The 25,464-nt window shown below is 60.1% G+C and overlaps 1 protein-coding gene across 3 annotated transcripts; it reads left to right on the top strand.

The window, feature by feature from the left end:
- The first annotated feature begins 208 nt into the window (after positions 1-208).
- Positions 209-24,714, top strand: DIDO1 (death inducer-obliterator 1). 3 transcript variants are annotated; one of them, XM_040988262.1, is made up of 16 exons: positions 209-291; positions 886-1,045; positions 1,409-2,183; positions 3,163-3,484; positions 5,193-5,405; positions 5,935-6,145; positions 12,348-12,768; positions 12,845-13,004; positions 13,258-13,374; positions 13,460-13,564; positions 13,896-14,031; positions 14,212-14,701; positions 14,956-15,109; positions 15,549-15,638; positions 16,123-16,318; positions 20,441-24,714. In XM_040988262.1, the coding sequence occupies exons 3-16, from the start codon at positions 1,411-1,413 to the stop codon at positions 23,584-23,586; spliced, it is 6,534 nt and encodes a 2,177-aa protein (XP_040844196.1). In that variant the 5' UTR covers positions 209-291; positions 886-1,045; positions 1,409-1,410; the 3' UTR covers positions 23,587-24,714. The 3 variants fall into 3 exon arrangements, with proteins under 3 accessions (XP_040844196.1, XP_040844195.1, XP_040844194.1); XM_040988261.1 differs by lacking the exon at positions 209-291 and having other exon boundaries at positions 660-1,045; positions 5,193-5,357; XM_040988260.1 differs by lacking the exon at positions 209-291 and having other exon boundaries at positions 660-1,045.
- The last annotated feature ends 750 nt before the right edge of the window (positions 24,715-25,464 follow it).

Here is a 25,464-nt window from a genome sequence, read left to right as displayed (position 1 = left end):
CGGGGGCCGTGTGGCTTCTCACCCCACAGTTAGGATCAGAAGAGGGGCCGCCTCAGAAAGCATCACACCTTCTTTTGCAAAAAGGGGATTTGTTGTGGTTCCTTAAGATCTACTAAATGTTTTCTTCTTTTCTTCCAGGAACTTATTCCAAAGTTGGAGCAGTTGTTGAAAAGACAAACCCTGTGACTTATGCACGCTGCCCAGTGAGCGGCCGGAGCGGCCCTGAGAGCCATTTGTTCGTGTGGAAGATTTTGGGGGACACGTCCAAACTTTGAGTTTGTTGTTGGACAGGTAAAGTGTTAACAGGATTACATTTTAACTTAGTAAGCTTGTGTTTTCATTTGCCTCAAACCCTACAACATGTAGAATTCGTGCTTATTGGAAGTGTTGTAACTTCAGTCAGAGGATTTCACATGGCTGTTTACGGTCCTCGGGGCGCGTGGTGTCCAGTCGGGGAGGTGGGCTGGCTGCTGCCGGCTCTCTTTGAAGGACTGTGGCTTCTCTGTAGCTCTGGCTGAGCTGCTCAGGGTACTGGCACACACACCTCCTCCCGTCTGCCTAGTGGGAGACCCAACAGGGACAGAGAGGGCCTAGGGTGCACCATGTGTGTCCAGGGAGCAAGTGCACGTGCAGCTGCCCCCGGCCAGGCTTGCTCCTGTGGGAGCTGCTTCTGTCTTTCCTTGTGCTTGTCACACTCAGACCACGGCTCTGGGGCTGGGTGTTGCTGCTGGTCCAGCCTCGGACTCCTGTCCTTGTGGCCCTGGCCGTGGCCGCGTCTGAGCGATGGCGAGGGGGGTGCGTCCAGCAGAGGGGCAGCAGCAAGCTGCCAGGCGCCCGCGCAGGAAGCTGTGCACGTTGAGCACGTTGGCGTGTTTCTGTTTTCAGCTGTCGGTGTACACTAGCCCTTCCCTGAGATGGAGTCCTCTGAGCTCGGCTCTGATTAGCAGCTGCACAGCTGGGAGCGAAGCCTCCAGGTCTGCCCCGTCTTTTCCCAGGCTTGCGATTTTACACAAGAACTGTACTCTGCAAGCTCCCGGAGCAGTTGGTGAGGAAGATGTGGGGCACACGCCCAAGGACATGGTGCTGTTCATGCCCATGGCCTCCCCCAGCACTGTCGGGGGTGGTGGCTGGGGGGCCGTGGGCCTGCTCAGTTGGGCTGGACTGTGCGTGTCAAGGCTGGCCTGGCCCAGTGCTGGTGTCTGGGTGGTCCTTGCCATAGCACGTGTCCTGGGTGATGTGACATGCTTGTGTGTTTGCGGCCGTGCCATTGTGCCCACGCTGGCTGGAGAGCCCTCAGAGTCCTTATGAATGCTGGGGCTGCTTGGCAGAAGGGGGTGGGCAGGGCTCCCTCCTGGGACCTTTGAACCTTGCCTGTGTCGCTCCTGACCTGCTGACATGTCCTCACCAGGAATGGATGACGCAGGAGCTGCAAGCAGCGAGGAGGCCCCTCGGGCCATCAAGCCCACCAGCAAGGAGTTCCGGAAGACGTGGGGTTTCCGGAGAACCACGATCGCCAAGCGCGAGGGTGTGGGAGACGTGGAGGCTGACGCTGGGGAGCCTGCCCCTTCCTTGCGGCGCAGCGGCCGGCAGCCCAAGCGCACAGAGCGGGTGGAGGAGTTCCTCACCACGGTGCGGCGCCGGGGGAGGAGGGGCGAGCCGGCATCCTGCCCTGCCACTGATGGCGAGACTGCCTCGGAAGGCAGTGTGGAGAGCGCCTCTGAGGTCAAGGGCGGCGGCCAGGCCGAACCTGGGTCTGTGGCAGCTGAGAAGGCCAAGGCGAGAGATGGTGAGGACGACACCTCCGATAGTGACAGTGACGGCCTGACCTTGAAAGAACTTCAGAATCGCCTCCGGAGGCAGCGAGAGCAGGAACCCCCAGAGAGGCCCCTGCGGGGGACCCCGAATCGCCTGAGGAAGCCGCAGCGGGAGGAGGACCCCACAGAGGCCGGGGCTGTGGAGGCAGACAGTGCTGCCGAGCAGGGCCTGCCCTCTCAGGAGGAGCCCGAGATGGCCCATGGGGAAGCGTCCCAGGTGGCCGAGGAGGACCCAGAGAGTGAGGCTGAGGGGCCAGTGGCTCGGGGAGCTGGAGAGGAGCGGGGGGCCATGGGCCGACCACAGCCCGAGTGCGAGATGTACGACCCTAGTGCCCTGTACTGCATTTGCCGTCAGCCGCACAACAACAGGTGGGTGGATGCAGGGCTGGCCTGGGCTGGGGGGCTCCGAGCGTGGGCGGCAGCAGCGCTGGCTGCTCTGTTCCCGGACACTGTCCATGCTGCTGCCTCTAGACTGCCTTGGGGTTGTTGGCGTGGGACCCACTGCTGAGTGGGGCTGTTATTGGGAGGTGTGGCCCGAGCCCCGTGCGGGGCAGGGAATGCCTTGAAGTTCACGGGTCTCTTGCTTTGTTTGTTCTGAAAGGCAGAGTCATACAAAGGGAGAGAGCTATTCTGTCTTGTGGTTCGTTCCCCAAATGGCGGCAACAGCCAGAGCTGGGGCAGGCCAAGGTCAGGAGCGAGGGGCTTCCTGTGGGTCTCCCGCATGGGGACAGGGCCCGAGGACCTGCTGTCCTTTGCTGCTTTCCGTGGTGCATTAGTGCGGAGTGGGATAGCAAGTGGAGGGTTCTAACACTGCACCACAGTGCTGGTCCCCACAGGTCACTTTTTTCTTTTTTTTAAGATTTATTTTATTGGAAAGTCAGGTTTACAGAGAGGAGGCGAGACAAAGATCTTTCATCTGCTGTTTCACTCCCCTAGTGGCCACAGTGGCTGGAGCTGGGCTATTCCAAAGCCAGGAGCCAGGACTCAGGAGCTTCCTCCAGGTCGCCCACACGGGTGCAGGGTCCTAGGGCTTTGGACCATCCTATGCTGCTTTCCCAGGCCACAGCAGGGAGCTGGATGGGAAGTAGAACAGCCTGGATGTGAACCGGTGTCCATATGGGATCCTGGATGGAACAAGATTAGCTAATTGAGCCATGGCGTCAGCCCCCATCCCCATAGTTTACTTTTAAAAAGGTTCCAATGAAAAATCAGAAGCAAATTCAGTGGAATGTTAAAACCTAAAGAACGGGCCCTCGGGTGATCCTGCTCTGTGTGACCCACAGGCTGCAGAGACACGCGTGGCCTGGTGCCCTGGCCCCGTGCCCAGCGTCCTGGTTGGTCGTTGCAGGTTCATGATATGCTGTGACCGATGTGAGGAGTGGTTCCATGGTGACTGTGTGGGCATCTCGGAAGCTCGGGGGCGGCTGCTGGAGCGCAACGGGGAGGATTACATCTGTCCAAACTGCACCATCCTGCAAGGGCACGGTGAACCGGATTCGGAGCCCACGGGCCAGCAGGAGGCCCCGGCAAGGCCTGCCCACACCGATGGCGCGGAACTCACAAGCATAGGAACCGTCGAGCAGAGGTCCAGTGAGGACCAAGGGATCAAGGGGAGGATTGAGAAAGCTGCTCACCCAAGTGGGAAGAAGAAACTCAAGATATTCCAGCCGGTGAGTGGGGGTCAGCAGCGAGGGGCCAGACCTGTGGGGCAGCCCCGTCCTCACACCAGGGCGTGACTGGCCTTGTGAGCTTGCAAAGGGGGAAGCGGCGTTGGCAGCTCCTGCTGGCAGCTGCCTCCCTGCCTGGCTGCTGTCATGCCTGCCAGGTGCTGGGCTGGGCTGGGGCTGGGGCGCTCCTTGTGGGTCAGTCTGGCTCACATTTTTGCTTGGGACAATGCTTTTTGTATCTGTCCCTCCTGGCTTTTGGTGTCCCCTTGGGCGTGCTCCCTGTCCAACATGGGGCGGACTCAGCGTGTCAGGTGGGAACACTGGTGCTGGTGCTGTTGGGCACAGAGTGGGTATGTGAGAGGAGACGGACAGCTGTGGCTGTTGGAGCATTCGCCGAGGAGATGCGCGGACGCCTGGATTTTATCTTCATCGTCCATGTTCTTGACATCAGCTTCTCTTTCGTTCCAAGCACAAACTTGATTTTGTGGAGGAAAAGTGATTATCTTAATTATTCGAGAAGCGGTATTTTGCTTTAGGACATTTGAGGGATGTGTTGTTTTCCTGGCACACATCTTCAGTGACTGCGAGGCCACTGGGTACAGCCCTGGCAGGGCCTGGCAGAGTGCTGGCATCCTTAGACCCAGCCGCAGCACTGACCCGGCTGCACGGGGCCCCGGGGACTGGGGCGCTGGCCCGGCTGCACGCCCCCGTGAGGCCTCTCCCTTCTGGAGTTGAGGCTGCTGCTACTGGGTGTCCTGTTTTTGTTTGTTTACTTTTTAAAAATTATATTTATTTTTTATAAAGATATATTTGTTTTTATTACAAAGTCAGATATATAGAGCAGAGACAGAGAGGAAGATTTTCTGTCCAATGATTCACTCCCCAAGTGAATGCAATGGCCGGTGCTGTGCCGATCTGGAGCCAGGCACCAGGAACCTCCTTTAGGTCGCCCACACGGGTGCAGGGTCCCAAGGCTTTGGGCTGTCCTCGACTGCTTTCCCGGGCCACAGGCAGGGAGCTGGATGGGAAGTGGAGCTGCTGGGATTAGAACCAGCACCCATATGGGGTCCCGGAGCATTCAAGGTGAGGACTTTAGCTGCTAGGCTACCGTGCCAGGCCCTATTTTCTAAATTTTACTTGAAAGCCAGAGTTAGAGAGGGAAGGAAGGAGAGACAGAGAGATCTTGCATTCACTGGTTCACTTTTCAAATGATCTCAGTGGCCAGGCTTCAGCTGATCTGAAGCCAGGAGCTGCTTCTTGGTCTCCCATGCGTGTGCAGGGTCCAAGGCTGGATGGGAAGCGGAGCAGCTAGGACACGAACTGTCACCAGTATGGGATCCCAGTGCTGCCCATGGAGGATTGGCTTGCTGTGCCACTGTAGCGCCTGAGTATGCTGTACTCTTGTTCTGCACGGGTCCCAGCTCACTAGGGCAGCTGTGCTCAGGAGGCTGGGTCTCCGGGGAGGATTTTGTTGCTGAAAGCCTCTTCTGAGCTGACAGAAGGACACCTGAGGGTTGTCTAGCGTTTGCCTGATCACAGAGGTGCGCTGTTGCCTCAGGTGCCTCAGTGTAGTGCTTCCCTGGGGGGCGTGGACCGCAGTTGGAGTAAGATAGGCATGGTCCGTGCCAGGGCACTGTCGGTGGCAACTGCAGGGCCCTCCGGCTGCCAAGGCTGGCCCGGACGCCATCTGAAGTCGCGTTCTCTTGGGCAGGTGGTGGAGGCCCCTGGTGCGGCCAAGTGCATCGGCCCTGGCTGCGGCAGAGTGGCGCAGCCCGACTCCGTGTACTGCAGCAGTGCCTGCATCCTGAAGCACGCTGCAGCCACCATGAAGTTCCTCAGCTCAGGGAAAGATCAAAAACCAAAACCTAAAGAAAAGGTGAGGACGAAATCGGAAAAGCTGAGTCTTCCCAAGTGGAGTGTGCAGGTGAGTGTGCCTGGCAGCCCTCAGGTGGCCAGGCAGCCCCACAGGCACGGGCACCTGCTGGCCAAGGGCCAGGCGGGTCAGTGAGCAGCATGCTGAACTTGGCCCCCGCATCAGGAGCCCAGGAGCTGGTCTGTGTAGTTAGCTGGGCCCTGGGACGGCCACTGGGGCCTTGTTCAAGGCCTGGCTGTGGATGCGCCTCATGTTTGCTGTTCTGAGAGTTGGGACGAGTTGGGGTGTCCAGAGCTCACTGTGGCCTGGGAAACTTCCTGGAACTCAGGTGGATGTGATGTACCCCAGTGAGACTGTAAAGCTGGTGTTTGGAGTGCTGGAAGTGCTAAAAGATGCCATTTGTGTGGGTGCTGGGCGACAGGAGGAGCGATGGCGTCTGTGCTGCTGTCTCCTTCGCCCTGTTGCCACCCTGGGACGTGCGAACGGGTGGGCGAGGGTCCTGAGCGTGAGCCCGAGAGGAGGGAGTGTCTAGGCCCTCGTCAGCGACCCTCTCGTGATTGGGGCTTTACTCGTTATCCAGGCAGGCATTAAAATCCCTTCTGTGCACAAGAGACCGGCTCCAGAGACGAAGGAGACCCCAGCAAAGAAGGCGGTGGCAGCTTCTCCCCGGGGCGACGCCTTGGCCAAGGAGGCACCGAGCGAGGGCACCCCGTCCTGGGCAAGCGACCACAATTACAACGCGGTGAAGCCGGAGCAGAGTGCTGCCGCCGCCGGGCCTCTCTTGTATAAATGTACGTATTTCCCAGGGGCTGGCTGCCTGCTCTGGAGAGCGCTCCCTGGGCCTCCCCAGAGCTGTGAGTCACGCCGATGTCCTAGTGCTGAGCCCACGCGTGGGCGGCGCCCTCAGAGCCGGAAGCAGGTGCCTGTGCCCAGGAATCCTCTTGGACCCCGTGGTCCTGTCCGTGGCACCTGGGGTTTCCCTGTCGGGCTTTCCCACCCTGTTGTGGAAGGCTTGCTGCTGCTGTGCCTCGCCCTGGCAGTTGGCTGCATCAGTGTGTTGGCACTGCCAGACCCGGTAAGTATCCATGTGGCCGTGAGCGCAGGCTGGACAGACACCGCCCGGTGCTGGCAGCTCCTCCCTGTCCCACCCGAGGGCTCGGGTCTGGGTGCCGTGCGTGCTGGTTTCCACATTCTCTGCTGTTAGCACATAAAACCTTCAGCACCTCTGTCCGTTCCTGTCGTATCTGACGCTCGGGCCAGTGGGGCTCTCAGGAGGGACTTTGACCTGAACCGGGCAGACACAAGCTATTTCACGGTTACTCACTCACTACACACCCATCTCACACTGCCGAGTCTGCAGGCTGTCCTGGTGCCGTGGTAAGTGACAGCGTCTGGCTGTAGTGGAGGTTGGGGGGAGAGGACTTCTTGGTTCCCGGGGGTGTCTGGAGTCAAAGGCCCCAGCCCTGCCTCAGAGTGTCGACACCAGCTTTAGTCTTAGCCACAGGACACCTCCTGCGGCATCAGGGAAGCCATTTTCAGTTTGACCCTAACTCCTGTGCCCTTTGAAGAATCACCCTGAATGCCATGATGGGACAGTGGGCTGCGAGGGCACCACAGCGAGCTTCGGGGTGCTGCTGCAGGCTGGACCAGACCTAGCCCACCCAGGGAGAGATGGGCCCGGCCCCGCCCCCATGGAGAGTACTGTCATACACCTGAGGCGGCTGAAGCTGAGGACCCCGTGGGAGCCATCTGTGTCCCTCTGCAGCCGCTGTGGCCTAGGAGTGTTAACGTCCCCAGGAGGCCTGCAGGGCAGTTAAGGGGAGCAGGCCCAGGCAGACAGCTCAGCAGCGGGACTGGAGCCACGGTCATCTAGTTCAGTGCAGGTGACTTCCGGCTCTGCCCTGGCACGCAGGACGGGCACGGAGTCAGGGCTTGGGGGCTCCCTGAGGGCTCGGAGGAGGGGCAGGCTCCACTGCTCGCCCCCTCCCTGCTACACCTGTTCCCCTGAGCTCAGAGGAAGTGGGACAGGCTGGGTGTCGCAGCCTCTGCCCGGTGGGCACGTCCACATCTCCGAGTGAGCCGGACACCCTCCCCACACATGACATACACACACCATACACACTTGGAGCCAGCTGACTTATCCTCGAAGGGCCTTCCCACAGGCAGGCGGGAAGACAGCAGGGCCATGGGACCTGGCCACAGCCCTGCTGAGGAGTGGGTGGCTCCGTTTCCCACTGGGGGCGAAAGCTGTGGAGGCACCTCATGGATAGGCCAGCGGAACCAGGCCTCTGGGTGTGCCCATGTTCAGCGCTGGCTGGCGCCGGTCACCCTGGCGCCGAAGCAGGCTGCAGCCCTAGCCCTGCCTGGGCACTGGGAGGAGCCTGTGGCACAGCTGACCAAGCAGCCTCTACTGCAGTACTTCCACGGCCGGCCAGAGCCCCGGAGTAGGCTGGCGTGGGGCCTGCACCTGTGCCGCTGCTGCTGGAGGGCACGCTGCCCGGGAGAGAGCACCCATCTCGACTCGAGGTGACCCCCTTGGCCCCGTCGCGCCCCTGCTCGGTTGGTGGAGTGACTGCTTGGGGTACAGTTCCTTTAGCTGATGGAGCAATTGCCGTGATTGTCCACAAAATCACCCTTGGGTTTCTGTGTCCTTATTCCGTTTTTTCATTTTTATTCCTAACATGGTTAGGACATTTAGTTTATTTTAAAGACAACAACAAAAAAAAGTTTTTATTGGAAAGGCAGATTTACAGAGAGGGAGGGACAAAGATCTTCCATCCGCTGATTCATTCCCCAAGTGGCTGCAACAGCTGGAGCTGAGTTGATCTGAAGCCAGGAGTCGGGAGCTTCTTCCAGGTCTCCTGTGGGTGCAGGTCCCAAGGCTTTGGGCCACAAGTAGGGAGCTGGATGGGAAGTGGAGCAGCCAGGACATGAACCAGCATATGGGGTGCCCGGCTTGCAGATACATTAGCCAGTCGGCTTCACCCTGGCCCCAGTTAAATGTTGATTTATTAGGGTTCTGGACAGCACCCTCAGTGTTCGTACAGATAATTCCTAGTTGGAAAATATTTTTGAAAACTTATTTTTATTGGATATATGGAATTAGGAGAGAGCTGCCATCTGCTGGCTCACTCCCCAAACGGATACAACGCCTGGAGTTGGGCCAGTGCGAAGTTTGGAGAAGCTTTCTCTTGGTGTCCCGTGTGGGAGCAGGGTCAGTCCTCCATGGCTTTCCTGGCCCTTAAGCAGGGACTGGGATAGGAAGGTGAGCAGCTGGGACTTGAACCAGCGCCCAAGTGGGATGCTGGTGCCTTGGATGGAGACTTGCGCTGCTGCCTCGTGGTTCCGGCCCTGGTGGACATGTGTAGTTAAGAGGGTGAGAATGGAAACCTGCAGCTTTGTAACCACCATCCAGAGAGCCAGCCCTGCTGCTAGCCATGACGGAAGTGCTGCCCGGACGGCCTGCAGGGCGGCTCCAGGGAACTCCAGGATTCCAGAAGCACCTTCCAGCGGACCCTAGGAGGAACACGCTTCTGTCAGTGTGGGGGCCAAGGGGGCTTTTGTCTCCCCTGTGCAGGACAATAAAACAAGGAGCCTCTGTTTTCATCTCTCCAAGCCTCCCAGCTAGAGCTTAACCGCGTCTTTAAATGCCATTCATGTAAACAATGAATGTCACAGTGTAGAGAAGGGGGCTGGGGGCGGGGAGAAGGTGAAAGTCTGGCAGGCTTGGGCTGTGTTGCCCAGGTCCGCCTCTGGGGAGCCCCGAAGCCTGCACCTCGAAACCCTGCAGCGGCAGGTTGTAAGTGGACACACTACACCCGCCTAGTTACATTCTTGGCTTCTAAACATTAGAAGTAAACTTATATTAATCAGAACTCTTGCTACTTCCCGTTTATTTAAACTGGCTGCTGGGAACCGTAGTCGTTCTCAATGAAGGAATGTGAGGTAGCCGGCCCCCTGCTGTGGGCTGGGCCCCCGAGGGGATGGGCTTGTCTCTGCTGTGTCAGCAGTGCTGCCCCCCACTGCTACAGTGGGGGACACTTGAGGAACGCAGTGGCTCACCTGCCACCTGGACACGCCTGCTGCAAGCCAGCAGACAAGATGACCAGTTGCTGGCCGACTCTCCTTTAATCCTGGTGGGTCACACCGAAGTGTAATTTAGGAGGGTCTGACCTTGACGTCAAGTGTGCCCCAAGGAGCTCAGCCACCCCCAGAGATCACCGGTTTGCTCTCAAGACTCAGGTGCTGCCCCTCTGAGGGCAGAGCGGGCCAGAGCAGCATCGCCACCTCAGGTTGGGGTTCAGAATGTTCCACTGGCCAGCACCTCGCCTGTGTCTGCAAGGATTGGGCAGTTCTGTTGCTTGGGGAACTCCAGAGGATTCCCATGGGAGAGGACTGCCCCAGGAAGACCCGCGGCAGAAGGACTGCCGCTCTGCCCCCAGAGTGCAGCCAGGACTGGGGTGGTGTGGGGCCTGCCGGGCTGTGAAGCCCTGTGGGTCCTCCAGGGCACCATTGGCCGGGGTAGAGGGGGCTGGCCACCTTCCATTGTGCGCCGAGGTCCGCTAGTGCCACCCAGTGGCCAGTGGTGCTATAGCAACAGGCTGCACTGCAAGGCGCTTCACTATTTGGGGACACTGGTCTGTTGCAGCATGCTGCCCAGTGGGCATGCCAAAGCCAGGCTCGGGCACTTCGCCTCTGAGATAGGAGGCTGGGGGTCCTGTGGCCTGTTTCCTCCTGGTTCAGCTGTGCTACCTGCTGGACACTGCTAAGATCAGCACCTTCCTGCAGCCAGCGCTCCCTCCATGGGCAGGCGTGGCGTGCAGGGCCCACAGGTCTGGTGGGAGGTTTCTAAATTTGCACAATGAAATGAGCAGTGAATCCAAAGTTTCAACTTCTTGCTGACTTTTGACCCAGAAGTGTAATGGTCATTGCCTTTTGCAAGTGCAGTGGCTGGCTGCCGTAAAAGGAGGTCCCCTAGGGTTAGGAGTTGTGTAGTGCCCCTGATGTGGTCCACTTAGCCCGACAGGTGACACCGACAGGCAAGTGACAGCCCAAGCCTGCCAGGTGCCGGCCTTTTCCCGGTTTGCCTGCTGAGGCGTGTGTGTTCTCGGGAGTGGCAGTAGGGGGCGGCAGAGAGCCGGTGAAAGGCTGGAAGCAGCTGCTTTCCCAAGGGGCCACGTGGAGATTACAGAAAGTTACCTTGATTGAGGACACACGCCAGTGGACCCTGGCTGATTTAGTCACGCACTGGGATGACTTGGATTTTGCCTGAATGAGGGATATGCAGTTGTCCTGGGAGGTGGGAGAGGCAGTGTTGGAATCTTCAGAGTGAGCCCCTCTCTGACCTGCAGGGACGGAAGGGTAGGCCCTAGAGCCCTCCCGGAGGCAGTGGCATTTCCATTTGGCCGGAGTTCCGGCCTCCCTTCCTGGTCTCATGAGCCTATTTATGTCTGCTGACTGGTGACCTGACCTTTTCTCCTTCTCCTGGGGCAGTCTCCAAAATCTACACCTCAAAAAGGGTGGCCAGGTCCAGGGTCCCCCAGGTTTGGGGGCCTGCTGAGAGGGGGTGTTCAGGCTCTGCCCATGGGGAACCTACATCCCTCTTTGCAAGGAGGGGATTGGCTTGGGGCAGGAAGTGGGTTTAATCACCTGTTCCCTGTGTGTCCCAATATTTTAGTTTGCTGGACATTGTGACTGCTGTAGAGTTCCCAAAAGGGCACCCCATGAAGTGGGGTTCAGGTGACACAATGAGGGTGATGGGGTGATCTGTTAGGCCACACGGTGGGTCTGACTGAGCTGAGAGTTGCCCTCCACACTGCTGAGCTGGAAGTGAAGGAATCTCTTACCCTATAACATGAGGAAAGGTGTGACTCCCAGGCTTAGCACCATGGGACACATTGGCCAGGGGATGGTGAAATTAAGGCTACTAGCAGCTCCAGCTCCTACCAGCATGTCTTGGTTGGCAGCAGGCCTGGCCCAGGCTTCCTTGGGTAGAGACACTGGACAGTGAGGCCTCATTTGCACTTGGAGTCCCATTCTTTCTGGGGTTCCAAGTCTGGTTGCAAGGGCAGAGGTCTGATGACTGGTTTCCAGCTCAGACCAAAGTTGGCAGCCTGGGAGTCTGCATGGGGCATTGCAGTGCAGGCTCTTGCTGCCTCTGGCGCTGGATGGACACGGTCCCCTGCCACCAAGGCAGTCTGCATGCCAGGCCTCCCACTGTGGCATGGCTGCCCCTTGGGGCCTGGTGGTTGGCCTGGTCACATGTGGACGGGCAGAGGGCCTCCATCTTCTGCCCGAGCGTCTTGCCATAATCTCGTTGGAGTTCAGAGAACTCGGGCTCACCAGCCACATGGTTTGAATTCCAGCTCTGGGTTCTACATGGTGACCCTGGTGTAGTGGCATCACTGCATTCTTGGCTTCCCCAATCATCTTCCACACTTCTGTTTCCTGTGTCGCTACTGGCCTTAGCTGCCGTTGACTTGTCCTTGGGGCTGGATGTGAGGAGAAGAACGCGTGTGCGAGTTCACCAGGAATCTCCCCTGCGTGTTCAGTAATCGCAGCGTCAGTCTCCACCCACCGTTGTGATAAGGGGACTTTGTCCCGGTGCGGAGCTCAGCTGGTGCCTGAATGATAACTTGAAGTGAAAGCTTTAATGAAGCATTTCTAGAAATCTCTATTTCAAAGGTGGAGAGGCAGAGGCCTCCTCTCCAGTGGGTGATTTCCCAAATGGGGCCAGGGACTGAATCCAGGCCCCCAAGTGGAAGCACAAGCCAATTTCCCCCAGGCCCCTCTCCGAAGGAGGCTGGAGCACAGGCACTCCCACTGCCAGGGTTATCACTGTGCTGTGCACCTGCCCTGCACCCCTACCCCTCTTGGCAGCCAAGCCTTACACTCTCCTGTAGCTAGGGGCTTCCGTGTATCTCAGTCATGCCTCCTGTGTCCTGGTTGTCACATGATAGCTACCGCCTGATGTGGCCTCCTCCTCTGTTCCAGCTGTGAAGGAAGAGCGAAGAGCAGAGGAGAAGGTGGCGGCTGCAGCCTCCAAGAAGATGGCTGGGCCAGGCTCTGCGACGGGCATGCAGACCGCACCCCGAAGTCTCCTCCCGAAGACAGCCAAGATGGTCGTCAGAAAGTCACCCTCGGGCTTCAAGGGCACCATCCCCAAGAGGCCCTGGCTCTCGGCCACTCCCTCGGGCAGTGCATCGGCCACAAGGCAGGTGGGGCAGACCACTGTCCCTGGGATGACCGCCTCCAAGAAGTCTCCTGGGGCTGCTGCAGGGGCAGCTGACAGGAAGCCCGCTGCGGCCTCTGCAGCCCCCGGACACGTTGGGCCCGTGAGCCCTGCACCATCCCAGCCCAACTCCCAGATCCGGCAGAACATAAGGCGCTCATTGAAGGAGATCCTGTGGAGAAGGTGAGCTGTGTGCTGCTGTGGCTGTCCCCCGCGGCCTGGAAACGCAGGTGGCTAATGTCACTCTTGTCCCGCTCAGAGTGAACGACAGTGATGACTTGTTGATGACCGAGAGTGAGGTGGGCAAGGTGGCCCTGCGCATCGAGAAGGAGCTGTTCGGCCTGTTCCAGGTCACGGACAACCGCTACAAGAGCAAGTACCGCAGCCTGCTGTTCAATCTGAAGGACCCGAAGAATCAGGTGTGTGCGGGGCCCGCCTCGGGCAGGAGGCTCCGTCCCGCACTGCTGTCTCTGTCCTTGCCATGGCACCACTCCGCACCACTCCTCTGACCGTTGTGCCTGGGAGGCGAGGGGGCATTCTGTACCCCCACAGTGTGAACCCATGCCAGCACTGAGGGTTTGTCTTGGCTCTGCTGGGGCCCCGGGCCTGGGGTTTTCCTTTCACTCTCCATGTCCGTTTCTGACCAAGTGGCTGAACGGTGTGTGTTTGTAGGGCCTCTTTCATCGTGTTCTGCGTGAAGAAATCTCTTTGGCGAAGCTTGTGAGAATGAAGCCAGAGGAGCTTGTGTCCAAAGAACTGTCTGCGTGGAGGGAGAAGCCCCGCAGGCCTGTGAGTGGGCACGGCAAGGGCGCGGGTCGGCTGTCTGTGGGCCGGGAGGCGCAGGCCGAGCCCCAGCTTGTCCCTTTCCCCACAGCCCCCAGAGCCCAGAGTTAAGCTGCCGAATGGAAGCAGGCGGCCGGCCACGGTGCCGGAGGCCGTCCCTGACATGGAGGACTCGCCGCCTGCGTCGGACTCGGATGTAAGCTCCTCCCGCCTCCGGGGCTCAGGGGACACGCGCGAGCTAGTGAGCTAGCGTGGCTGCTAGCGTGGCAGCACACAGGCACGGCACAGTGCCTCCCGTGACCCGAGAGACGCCCGTTAGGAGAGTGTGTGCAGGTCACTTGCTTCAGTTTGCATCCAAATGAGCTTACCCTTTAACTCCATTTTCCCGAGTATTTTTGAAGTAGCCCCGAATACTTAAATTGGATATTTTTGGCACCACAATGTTTGGGTCTCTCGTCCTCTCTCCTGCGAGTGGCGGGCTGCGCCCATGGCTGAGCCCGGGAGACATGTGGCCCCTGTGGTTGCAGGAGCAGCAGGAGGCGGTGCGGACCGCCCCGGAGAGGAGTGTGGCTCCCGCCCTGGACATCTGCAGCAGCATGCTCAAGGACACGACCGGCCAGCACCGTGCCCACTTGTTCGACCTCAACTGTAAGATCTGTACAGGTGAGCGTGCTGAGGGGCTGGACAGGCAGTGTGTGCAGACAGAGACAATGGGATTGTAAAGGCAGTTTGTCACCTCGGGTCAGTTACTGGGCCGGGCGGTTCCTGTGGCCCTCGCCTGCCTGGGCTCACATGCCCCGCGTCCCTGCACCTGTCGGGGTGGTCATGCAGTCTGTTCCTCAGGTCAGGTTCCATCGTCAGAAGATGAACCAGCTCCAAAGAAGCAGAAGCTGTCGGGCTCTGCTCGGAGGGAAGACTTGAAACCCAAGCATGACGACTCCCCGCCCGACCCAGCGGCCGGTGCAGCTGCGCCCACGGCCCTGGAGGCTGTGCCAGAGGACGCCACTGCGCTGGAGCAGGACATGAAGCCCGGAGATGGCTGCCCCGAGGCCTCCCCGCCGGATGGCCTGGCTCCTTGCCTGGCCTCCTCTGGGGCTGCGGTGGTCACCACGGTCACCGTGTCTGGCCGGGACCCCAGGACTGGTTCGAGTGCTGCTAGTGTAGGCCTGGGCCCGGCAGTGACCCGGCTGGACGGTCCCCACACGACGGAGGGCAAAGCTGAACCACTGAAGGCTGTGCTGACTGCTGCCTCAGTGCCCAAGTCCATCCTGGCCAAGCCGTCTGCGTGCCCTGAGCCTCGCTACCTGTCGGCTCCGCCGTCCTCAGGGGCCAGGTACGGGCTTGGCGTGCCCTCTGCTCGCCAAGGGGATGGTCATGGCTGCGTCAGCAGTTGCGGCTCAGGGGGGCCCAGGTGTAGGATGTGGGGCTGTGGAGAACGGGCATCTGCATTTGGGGTCACAGCGGCTCAGCTTTCTCTGCCCAGGGCCGTGCGGTCCCCATGGTTAGCCCAGGGCCTCTGCAGTGTCCGTGTGGCTGGCTGGCCGGCTGCTCACCGTGGTCATGTTTCCATCTGGTCTTGTTTTTCAGCATCTCAGACCCTCGGGGCACTCCAGAGGGAGACACGAGCCTCTTCCTGTCTCGGCTCAGCACTGTGTGGAAAGGGTTTATCAACATGCAGAGTGTGGCAAAGTTTGTCACGAAGGCGTACCCCGTGTCGGGGGGCTTTGATCACCTCAGTGAGGTTAGAACAGAGGGGTGCGCAGTGGGTCCTGCCCAGACCGTAGGGGTGGCAAGTGTGGAACCCTGCCACGGCTCGGCGCTGCAAGCTGCGGTGTGCTGGCAGTGGTGTAGACGGGCAGAAAGCCCAGCCAGAGGCCGGGGTGCTGGTGATCTGTCCAGCCAGGCCGTGACAGAGCTGTCCCGTTCAAGGGAGTGCAGACAGCAGGCTGTTGCTCCTTTAGCATGGAGCCAGTCACGCGAATACCTGCACTGGGTGTCTAGGAAGAAAATGCACTGCTGGCGATGGTCTCTGAGTGAGTTGTTGTCCTGCAGGTCTCTGTCACAGGCCCCTGGCTTTCGGTGGCTCAGCCCCCTGGGCCTGTCCCAGCCAGCGCTAGGGTTGGTCAGTTTTGCCTGCGGATCCTGTCACTGGTTGCTCACTCAAAGTACTTTTTGTTTAGGACTTGCCCGACACAATTCACATTGGTGGGAGGATTGCGCCCAAGACGGTTTGGGATTACGTCGGCAAGCTGAAGTCCTCTCTCTCCAAGGTATGTGCTTGTAGCTGCAGGTGGGCAGTCGGCTGAGGGGCGCCTGCCTGTGGGCGGGGCTGCCCCTCAGCAGGTGAGCTTGCAGAGAGCACCTGTGTCCTAGGCACATGACTGCGAGGCTCTGTGGGACACTGCAGCAATGCAGGCGTGGGGTGCACACAGCTGCGTTTTTGAGGGAAAGGCAGGAGTGGCAGCCGGGAGCATGGACGGCAATCTGGCCAGGGCCTCAGTCTGTCCCTGTGGGCACCTGGGACTGAGTGTCGTTTCATCTGGGAAGGGCCTGCAGTGACCGTCAGGGTCATGGGAGTTCTGGACTCTCCCTCTGTTCTCCCTCAGGCCTGGATTCACCCTGTGATTCCAGCGCCCTTGATCGTGGCCGTCGGTGCGTCACAAAGCCCCCTTGGCTGCAGGGCCACGACACGGGTGGCATGGCCACCGAGAGCGCCCTTGCTGACACCCGCGTCCTGCCTCTGCCCGCTTGCAGGAGCTCTGTCTGATCCGCTTCCACCCGGCCACGGAGGAGGAGGAGGTCGCTTACATCTCGCTCTACTCGTACTTCAGCAGCCGGGGCCGCTTTGGCGTTGTCGCCAACAACAGCAGGCACATCAAGGACCTGTACTTGATCCCACTGAGCGCCAAGGACCCGGTTCCTTCCAAACTCCTGCCGTTTGAGGGGCCAGGTAAGCGCCAGTGTGGTGCCCGCGGCTTCCCCCTCACGGACGAGGGTCCCTGGGAGCTGCCAGTGGGTGGAGTGCTCGCTGGGGGCAGAGCCACTGAAGCGATGAGCCCCCCATGAGAAAGACCACTTTGTGTCAGGCCTGAACTGACGTGAAGGTCTGTGGGTCAGTGAGGGCCATACCTCAAGCACTAGGGGTGCACCTGCGGCCCTGGCTGGCCTGGGGCCTCAGAGGCAGCGATGCACTGGCCTGGGCCTGGTGGTGCGTGCTCTCGAGTGAGGCTGATTGTCAGTAATCCCAGGACCTGAGCACTGTGCTGCTAAAAACATTTATGCATGTATGTATTTATTTACTTGAAAGAGTTAGAGAGTGCACGAGGAAAAGGTCTTGCACCTGCTGGTGCACTCTTGCTGTGGCCACAGTGGCTGGACGGGGCTGGGCCAGGCTGAAGCCAGGAGCTCCTTCCAGGTCTCCCCTGTGGGCGCAGGGCCCAAGTCTTTGAGCCATCCTCCACTACTTCCCCAGGCTGTTAGCAGGGCGCTGGTCAGGACATGGAACGGCAGGGACTTGAATTAGGGTCTGTATGGTATGCCGGTGCCACAGGCAGAGGCTTAGCCGGCTACACCTCGGTGTTGGGCCCTCTTGACAGGATGTGTAGCATCACCCTCTGGAAGCGCAGTGCTCAAGGCTGCTGTCAGACCTGCCCCTTTGGCAGCTGTGTGGAGACGGTATGCCTGGCTCTTGGGCTGGAGAGCAGAAGCAGTCCCGAGCACTGGCCTCCGCAGGACAGGAGGCTTCTCGCCCCATGACGCAGCCAGAAGCAGCAGGGCCAAGGTGTGGGCCGGGAGCATCGGGGAACCGGCTGAACCCCAGGGGAGCAGCACCACGTGGAGGAAGCTGAGGGCTGGCCTCGTGCTGGCCTTTGGACACTGACACCTAGGAGACGCTCCACGGCTGACAGTTCAGCCAAGCCCAGCCTGGCTCCATGGGACAGCTGTCCTGGTGCTTGCAGGGTACAGCTGTGGCTCTGTGTGTATGTGTGTGGCTCCATGTGTGTGTGCGCGCGTGCAGATGGTTCTGTGTTGGGGTCTGGGTCCTGTCTTACGGTTTTTCTCTACACAAGGCCTTTGGCAGCACGGGCCAGGGCCGAGGGTATGGCCTGTGGCTCTCCTGGGTGTGCTGCCCATGAGCACATGCCCAGGAGGTGCTGGGCTGCATGGCTGGCTGGACCCCTCAGCAGCTGCAGGCTCAAGGGGCAGCTGGGAACATGGGCTGTTCCCGAGCTCTCCTGTCCATGCTGGCGAGTGGTGAGGACGGCCGGGGCACTGGGTGCCAGTGCCAGCTGGGCTCGTGGCTCTTTAGCTGCATGGCATTGCATCTAGCATTGCAGAGCCAGCTGGACTCCCCAAGGCCTCTATCCTGTCCGTTGTACCCAGAAATCCCAGTTTATCATGGGTCCATGGCACATTTGGGGACTTCACCCAGTCCTCCGGGGGAGCTGGCCACCTTCATCTGCGGGGGTCAGCTCAGCCGGAGCTGTGAGGCTGTGGAGTCACACTCCTGGACCCTGTTTGCCAGGGCCGCCTCGGGTCAGGTCCATCTGCCCTGGCGGCTTGGAGCCTGCAACAGGATAGTGCCTTGCTGCTGACACCCCCCCACCCCCCCGCCTGGCGCTTCTAGTAGTTGAGGTTTCGGGGTGTCTGCAGGGGCTCTCTGACCAGACGCGTTCTGGCCTGGGAGGGGGTGAAAACCACTGCCACCCACGGGGTTCTGTCCCTGTGGAGGGGGAGGGCCCGGGCCACCTCTGATCCACAGTTACCAGCAGCTGCTCTCCAAAGGGGCCGAGAAGGTCAGTGACCAAGAGACATTCCAGGTCAGGGCCCCTGCATTCCCTCATGTCCCTGTGTGTCAGTGTCCACTGCGTGCACATCCCCACATGTCCCCACATGTTCCTGCACAGGTGTGTCGTCAGAATGCGAGTGTTCAATGGCATGTACTGTGTCCTTGAGCAATAAGGCATTTCCTACTGGCTGCTTCCAGCAGCTGCGTGTAGCACACCCTGCATGGGTCTGTGCTGAGAGTGCACATTACCACATATGTGGGGAGGGTCGGGGAGCACGCTGTCTCCACATTTGCCAAGTCTGTCAGACTCACACTTAGGGACTGCCGTTGACTAAATTCACACAGGTTCTGTCCAGGTCTGTGACCAACCAGACGTAGGAGGGTCCTGGTCATCTTCATGAACTCAGGGTTCAGTGGGGTCATGTCGGGTGAGGAGGACTCACTCTCGGCGGCTCGTTCAAGAAGCAGAGCTGCCCACTGGCTTGTGGAAACTCGTCCCACCAAGTGCACAGGTCCCGGGTCTGGCGCGGCCACTGCATCCGCAGCTGGCTTCTCCCAGCTGGAAACTTGGACGCAGACATGTGGAGCTGGCAGTTTGTTTCCTAGTGTGAGGTGTGTTTTGTGAAACGGTATCCCTCGCACCTGGTGGCTTGTCCAGTGGCCCCACCATGGTCTGCCAGGGCAGGGCGAGTGCTCACAGCAGGATGGTGCCAAGATGGGGTGAGGTCGGAAAGGGAGCCCCTTGGCAGTGGCCTCTGCCCACTCTCAAGGCTCGGGTTGTTGGGGTAGGGGTGACATGTGGACTCAGTTCCAGGCACAGCCAAGATGCGGTGCAGGGGCCGGCTGCAGGTCAGGCTAGGACGGGGTTGTGGTCCTTGGAGGAGGTGAGTGGGATGTGATGCTGGGGGTGCCGTGGGCCTGCTGCGAAGCCAGGCTCTGAGGGGCCTGCTACTTACAGACCATTGTGGATAGGACATGGTCAGAGCCACCTGTCTTTGTCAGTAATGTCAAGATGGGTGTGCCTGGGAGGTTGGTGCAGCTCTTGGCTGGACTTGCTCCCTGCACCAAGGCTTAGCTGAACAATGGATGCCTGTTACCCGGCACAGACCCTTCCAAGGAAGTTTCCCCGTTTGCCAGGGCTGCCCCTTATCCCGCTGGGCTGTTGCTGGTGCTGTGAGGAGCCTGCTCCGAAGGCCTTCCTGCCGTCCGCTGAGCTGGCCGCTCCCACTGGCCATTAGGCATGCAGAAGTGAGGCGCTTAGGTGGGGAGTCCTGAGGTTGTCATGGCTGGAGGGCAGCAGGAACCTGTGGGGGCCTGCCCGGTCTTGTCCACGCTCGGTACTGGCTCCGCACAGCTGCTGCCAGAAGGGGCACGGGGTGCTGTTGTAGGGGCCTGCTCCCGCCTCTGCCTCCCAGCATGGCCTGACTGGAATGTGCAGGTGCGGGTGGCTAGAACCTCCTGCTGGCTCCCTCAGAGTCTCCGAGCATAGGAAGCTCGTAGTTCTTGTGTTGAGGGGAGAAACCCAGTGTGAATGCCTTTGTGAGTGCTACGGTGCCCCGCTGGCTGCACTTAGGTGGTCTTGTCCTTCTTGCCTCTGGTCTGTGCTTTCCCTGAGTTACTGAGATGACAACTCCCGTTGGCATTCTGGACTTTTCCTGTGCAGGGGCAGGGGTGGGAGGGTCGCACTGCACAGCGTGATCCAGAACATTCCACATCAAGTTGCCAAACTGCAAAGTAGCAGAATCCACACCTGCTGTGCGGCTCTGTTCAGGGTCCTGGTCCTGCGGGGTCTTGAACTTTAAGGAGTTTTTGATACAGGAATGTTTAGGCTTCAAAGGCATTTATTTTACCCTGTCATTTCAGCCCATATATTTTATTTGCACTAATTGTAATCAACGAGTTTCCCTGATGGCCCTGCCTGCCACTTGCTCCGAGCGTGTCGCTGCTTAGCGTGTGTCATTATTCCATGAGGGAGAACTATGCAGTGCCCTTTATGACAGTTGGTGGGCCTGGCGGGGCCATGGTGCCAACTGGACACAGCGAGCAGCAGCGCCTCACACAGATTCTGATGGCCTGTCTCTTGGGCCCTTGACCAGAGCCTGTGGCCAGTGTCAGTCATGATCTTCCCTCAGATGGCCGTGCTCAGGACCAGGTGGGCAGCTCAGTGACGTCACAGCCCAGAATCTTCTGAGATCTTTGGATGAGCAATTCCTGTGGCCGATTGGCCCCGAAGGGAAAACGGGAGGTTGGGTCTAATGCTGGTGCCTGCACATTGTCTTCCAGGTCTTGAATCTCCACGTCCAAATATCATTCTTGGGCTGGTCATCTGTCAAAAAATAAAGCGTCCTTCCAACACCGGGGAGTTGGACAAAGTGGAGGAGAGGCGGGGCCGCCCGCAGGAGGAGGCTGACATCTCGACTGGGCCCAGGACTTCTGTCACCACCCCAGGCGACAAGAAGCCCTCGAGGTACCCACTCAGCTCAAGTGACCCAGTGCTTAGCACCACGCCCCCTGCGTCCCCACCCCCACCCCCCCCTCTTCCAGAGCCACCCACCTCAAAGGGGCTGGCGTCCCTCAAGTCTGCAGCCACCAGCTCCATCCCAGGGCCTCCCCCGGCGCCTGTGCCCGCAGCGCCCACTGTGTCCACACCCACTGCGCCCAAGACGGCCTCGCCACTGGAGCACATCCTGCAGGCACTCTTTGGGAAGAAGAAATCCTTCGAGCTGCCTGGCAAGGAAGCTGGGGGCACTACCCCCACGCCCCTCCAGGAGCCTGGAGCCCCGCCGGACAGCAGGGCCCCAGCAGCCCCTCTGCTGGATCCCATCGTGCAGCAGTTTGGCCAGTTGTCGAGAGAGAAGGTTCCAGTGGAGGAGGAAGACGACAGGCCCTATGACCCAGAGGAGGAGTACGGCCCCGAGAGGGCTCTTGACCCTCAGCTCGCCGCTCCGCCGGCGTGCCCCTCTGGGGAGCCTGTTCCAGAGGCTGCCGAGAAGGAGGAGGTGGCCTACGACCCTGAGGACGAGACGATATTAGAGGAGGCCAAAGTGACTGTGGAGGACCTGCCCAACAGGATGTGTGCAGGCACAGGGAGCGAGCCCGCGGACACCCCCACCCCCTCCCTGGTGGAGCAGCAGAAGATGCTGGAGGAGCTGAACAAGCAGATTGAGGAGCAGCAGCGGCAGCTGGAGGAGCAGGAAGAGGCACTGCGGCAGCAGCGGGCTGCTGTGGGCGCCTCCATGGCCCATTTCTCCGTGTCCGACGCGCTCATGTCGCCGCCTCCGAAGTCAGCTCTGAGCAGGGCTGAGCTGCCGGAGCAGGGGTGCCCCTTGCCCATCGCCCCAAACCCCGCTGCCCAGGCAGCACATCTGAACACAGAGGCGAGACAGCGCCGAGACCCACGGCAGGCCAGGCGGCTGGCTGCTGAGAGCAGCGAGGCCCCAACGGGCAGCAGCCAGGGGGGCCCTGCAGCCAGGGAGGCTCCCCCGCAGGGGCCTGTGCAAGCCCAGGAAGAGAGAGAGGCAGCACCTCCCCCGTGGGTTCCTCCTGAAAAGCCACCCCTGCTCCCCAGCCAGGACTGCCAGAGGGCTGAGCACTTGGGGAACTCGGGCCAGCTGCCCCTGGATGGCATCCATCCTGTGGCAGGCGGAGACGTCGTGGCCAGGCCTGCCCGCAGGGTGCTGCTGCCCACACCCCCTAGCACCTCCTTGCAGCCTGGCTTCGTGCTGCCCAGCGATGGGCAGAACTTTGGTCAGAGCCCCTACCCCATCCCTCCATTCACACCTGGGGAACAGCCTCTTGGCTCGGCACCCTATGAGAGCCCAAGACACACCCCACCTGCTGGCCCAGTGGCCAATGTGGACATGGGCAGGGAGCCTCCAGGCAGGCCGGGGGAGGGCACTGTCCCCTTCCCCCCACCCGGGCACAAAGGAGGGGCCCCCTTTCAGCCCCAGTTTCCAGGCCCGCGGGAACCAGTGCCTCGTGCTTTTGGGGTGCCTGGACTACCCGGTTCCAGCTTCCCGGGTCCTAGGGGGCCAGGCCCCTCGTTTCCCGAGGAGAACACTGCTCCCAGTGACGGGCCAAGGGGGCCTCCTGCCAGATTCGGGGCCCAGAAAGGGCCCATGTCTTCCTTGTTTCCTGGTCAGCATGGGCCCCCTCCTTATGGGGAGGCCAGGGGCCCCTCACCCCCCTTCCTCGGCGGCCCCAGAGGAGTGGCACCTTCTCAGTTTGAAGAGCGCCAGGACCTGCATGCGGAGAGCAGGGACTTCCAGGAGGTGGTGTACAGTGAGCTGCCTGGCCCGCCAGCCCAGTTTGAGGGGCCCGAGCGAGCCCCAGGTGCAGGTGGCCGAGGCGGGATACCCTTCCAGTGTGGCGGACAGAGGCGGCCTCTGCTGTCCCAGCTCACGGGACCCCGGGGAGGCCCGCCTCCATCTCAGTTTGGGGCTCAGAGAGGACCCCCACCTGGCCACTTTGTGGGCCCACGGGGGCCCCATCCGGGCCAGTTTGAGGGACCCCGAGGCCAGGCACCAGCCTTCATACCAGGTCCCAGGGGGGTGCAGCCGCAGCCGTTTGAGGAGCAGAGGGTGAACTCGCCACCTAGGTTTGGGGGTCAGAGAGTACCTGCACCTCTACAGTTTGGCGGGCCCAGGGGATCTGTGCCCTTTTCAGAGAAGAACGAGGCAGTACCTTCACGGTTCCCCTTCCAGGGCCAGCCCCCACAGGGGCTGAAGCCTGGCCCTGCGCCCCGGCCTCTGCTCGAGCTCCCTGGCCATCCGCAGCACAGGAAGGACCGCTGGGATGAGGCTGGGTCAGCTTCAGCTGCACCCTCGGACTCCTCTGGGCAGGGCCTTGAGGCTGATGGGCAGTGGACAGCCAATGACTTCCGCGAGGGCAAAGGCCACGAGTACAGGGGCCAGGCCGTGGAGGGCCGGCTGAGGGAGCGTTTTGAAGCTGGCCCCCGAGAGAAGTCACTGGATGAGCCTGAAGGACAGGTGCCAGAGAGTCGGCAGGGCCGGGCCTTCGAAGACCGCAGGCGAGAGAGAGAGCGAGGTCGGAACTGGAGCCGGGAGTGGGACCGGCACAGAGAGAAGGACGCTGGCCGGGAGTGGGACAGAGGCCGAGAGCGGAGCTCCAATCGGGAGCGAGAGCGAGAGCGGGACCGAGACCGAGAGCGGGACCGGGACCGAGAGCGAGAGCGGGGCCGCAGCCGCAGCCGCAGCCGCAGTCGCGACAGAAGTCGGAATCGGGACCGGGAGAGAGACCGGAGACGGGACCGAGATCGCTCCCGCAGCAGGGACCGGGACCGGGACCGTGAGAGGTCAAGGGACAAGGACCGGGAACGTGGCCGTGACCGTGACCACAGGGACCACAGCAAGAGCAAGGAAAGCACGCGGGACGCCCGGGATGGGGGCACTGCCTCTGTCCAGGCCTAGAGGCCGACGCCTGGCCCTGCGGGTCCTCGGCTCGCACTGTTGGGAACCGCTGTGACCTTGGTGCGGGAGAGCAATTCTGGACTTCAGAAATGACTGGTTTTGTGTATAATGGTTTCTTAGAAAAATTTCACAGCTGCAATTCTGATGCTTTTTTAAAATAAGAACTCTAATATTTCCATTTAAAATTACAGAAATGGGAAGGCATCTAAAAAGCATATTGCTTTTCTGAGGTTATAAATTCTTTTGTGGTGACCTGACGGTTGTAGACATGGGACGTTGTGGGGCCCGCGTGGCTGCAGCAGTGCTGACACCTGGTGCCGACAGCCACGAGGGGCTCCCGTCCGGAGTGGCCCTGGACCCCCGCGGACAGCCTCGGCTTTCTTCAGCCAGGAATTTACGCTTATTTCTGTCACCTCATTTTTCAGAACGCGGCTAAAAGCAGCAACCTTCCCACTAAAGAAACTTGGCATTTTAAACAAGGATTTGTTGAACATGTTTCCATTGGACCAAGCCGAGATAAAGTGGACAGTCTGGTGTTGCGGGAGAGGGCGGGTGTGCCTTTGGGAACATTTCTTGGTCAGATTTTGCCCTCCGAGCAGCTCTTCTTGATTGCAGGCCGTTCAGCTCTTCAGTTGATGAATTGTTGAAAATGGAGCACAGTGTTGGTGGCGGGGGAGCCAGCAGTGACGTGGCAGCCCACACGGGCCGGGCTCACTTACCTTGTAAAAACTTTAGCAAAAGAAATTCATATTTTCATAAATTGACTCTTGCAAACCTAAGACCAGAATGCGTTTCTTCGGTAGAGTCTGTCCCCTCGCAGCCCGCCTGGAGGGCGCGAACGCTCTCGCTCTGTCCACCCACTTGTGGTGTGTGGCAGCAGGGATGGGGCCGGTGTCCATTGTCACGTGGGGGCTTTGTGTTTGTTGTTGCTTTTTCTTTTTTTACAATATAAAGCAGATTTTTCTAATTTAAATACACAAATGTAAAAATCAAGTGTGTTCCTTTAGGGTTACTTGATAGAGGTTTGTGTAAATTGTATTTTATATTGCAGAATATTGTATCACGTACGTGACACACAGACTTGATAGGTTTTGTTACTTGATGCAGAATAAACACCCACACAACGTTGTCTTAGCTGTCACTGAGCTCAGGGTGGGCGGGACTCCCAGGGTACTGCGGTGGCAGTGGCTGGGTGGCAGGTCCACTCGAGCGCGGGCCCCTGGCTTGTTGCCCCTTCCTGGACCCGCCTGACCCATGGTGGACAGCTGCCATGCAGGCCCAGCCCTTGGGCTCCCCCCGGGGAACTTGGGGGGGTCAGAGCTGGCGGCCAGAGCTGAGGCGTTCCTACAACCAACCTGCTCTGGTAGGCAGCATGTCAGGCTGCCAACCCATGTGCAGGAGCCACCCCTGCCGGGCGGTACCCAGACACTGGCTGGCAGCTCTTGGGCCCTCAAGTGCTCATGGTCAGCCAGGAGAGTCCTCTGTCCCCAGCAATGCTGAGGGCCAGTGGCAGTGGCTGCTCAGGCTGAGGGTGGCCTTGGGGGAGCATCACCCCCAAACCAAGGCTTAGACGAGGTCACCGCCATGTCCCTCACTCCCAGGGCACTAAGAGGCACACGGCTTGGTGGGGGCTCCGAGGTCGCAGTGCGGGACAACCAGGGCTCAGCTCCGCCACAAACAAACCTGACCACCACAGTGGGGAGCCAGCAGCCAGAAGTCCCAGCGCCTGTGTGAGTGCACAGCCGCACACCCACACCCCCCCACGTGCATCCGTGGGCACTGGAGAAGCTGTCACACACAGCCACGCGGCCGTCTCACGCCATGGCTTCCCACCGCCCTGCTCGGCGTTTCGGGGGGCCATGGCTGGGCATGAGGGTG

The sequence above is a fragment of the Ochotona curzoniae genome, unplaced genomic scaffold, assembly GCF_017591425.1.
Source record: "Ochotona curzoniae isolate NIBS_2020 unplaced genomic scaffold, NIBS_Ocur_1.0 contig_48, whole genome shotgun sequence".
Classification (NCBI taxonomy): domain Eukaryota; kingdom Metazoa; phylum Chordata; class Mammalia; order Lagomorpha; family Ochotonidae; genus Ochotona; species Ochotona curzoniae.
The sequence above is the reverse complement of the archived record's forward strand: the minus strand, read 5'-3'. Positions and strand labels throughout refer to the sequence as shown.

What these genes read in the sequence shown, in the direction of transcription:
- DIDO1 (XM_040988260.1), top strand. Translation starts at nt 784, where the DNA reads ATGGCGAGGGGGGTGCGTCCAGCAGAGGGGCAGCAGCAAGCTGCCAGG. An exon ending in CGGGCCTCTCTTGTATAAAT is followed by an intron (nt 6,146 to 12,347) that starts GTACGTATTTCC and finishes CCTCTGTTCCAG; the next exon opens with CTGTGAAGGAAGAGCGAAGA. An exon ending in TGAAGTCCTCTCTCTCCAAG is followed by an intron (nt 15,639 to 16,122) that starts GTATGTGCTTGT and finishes GCCCGCTTGCAG; the next exon opens with GAGCTCTGTCTGATCCGCTT.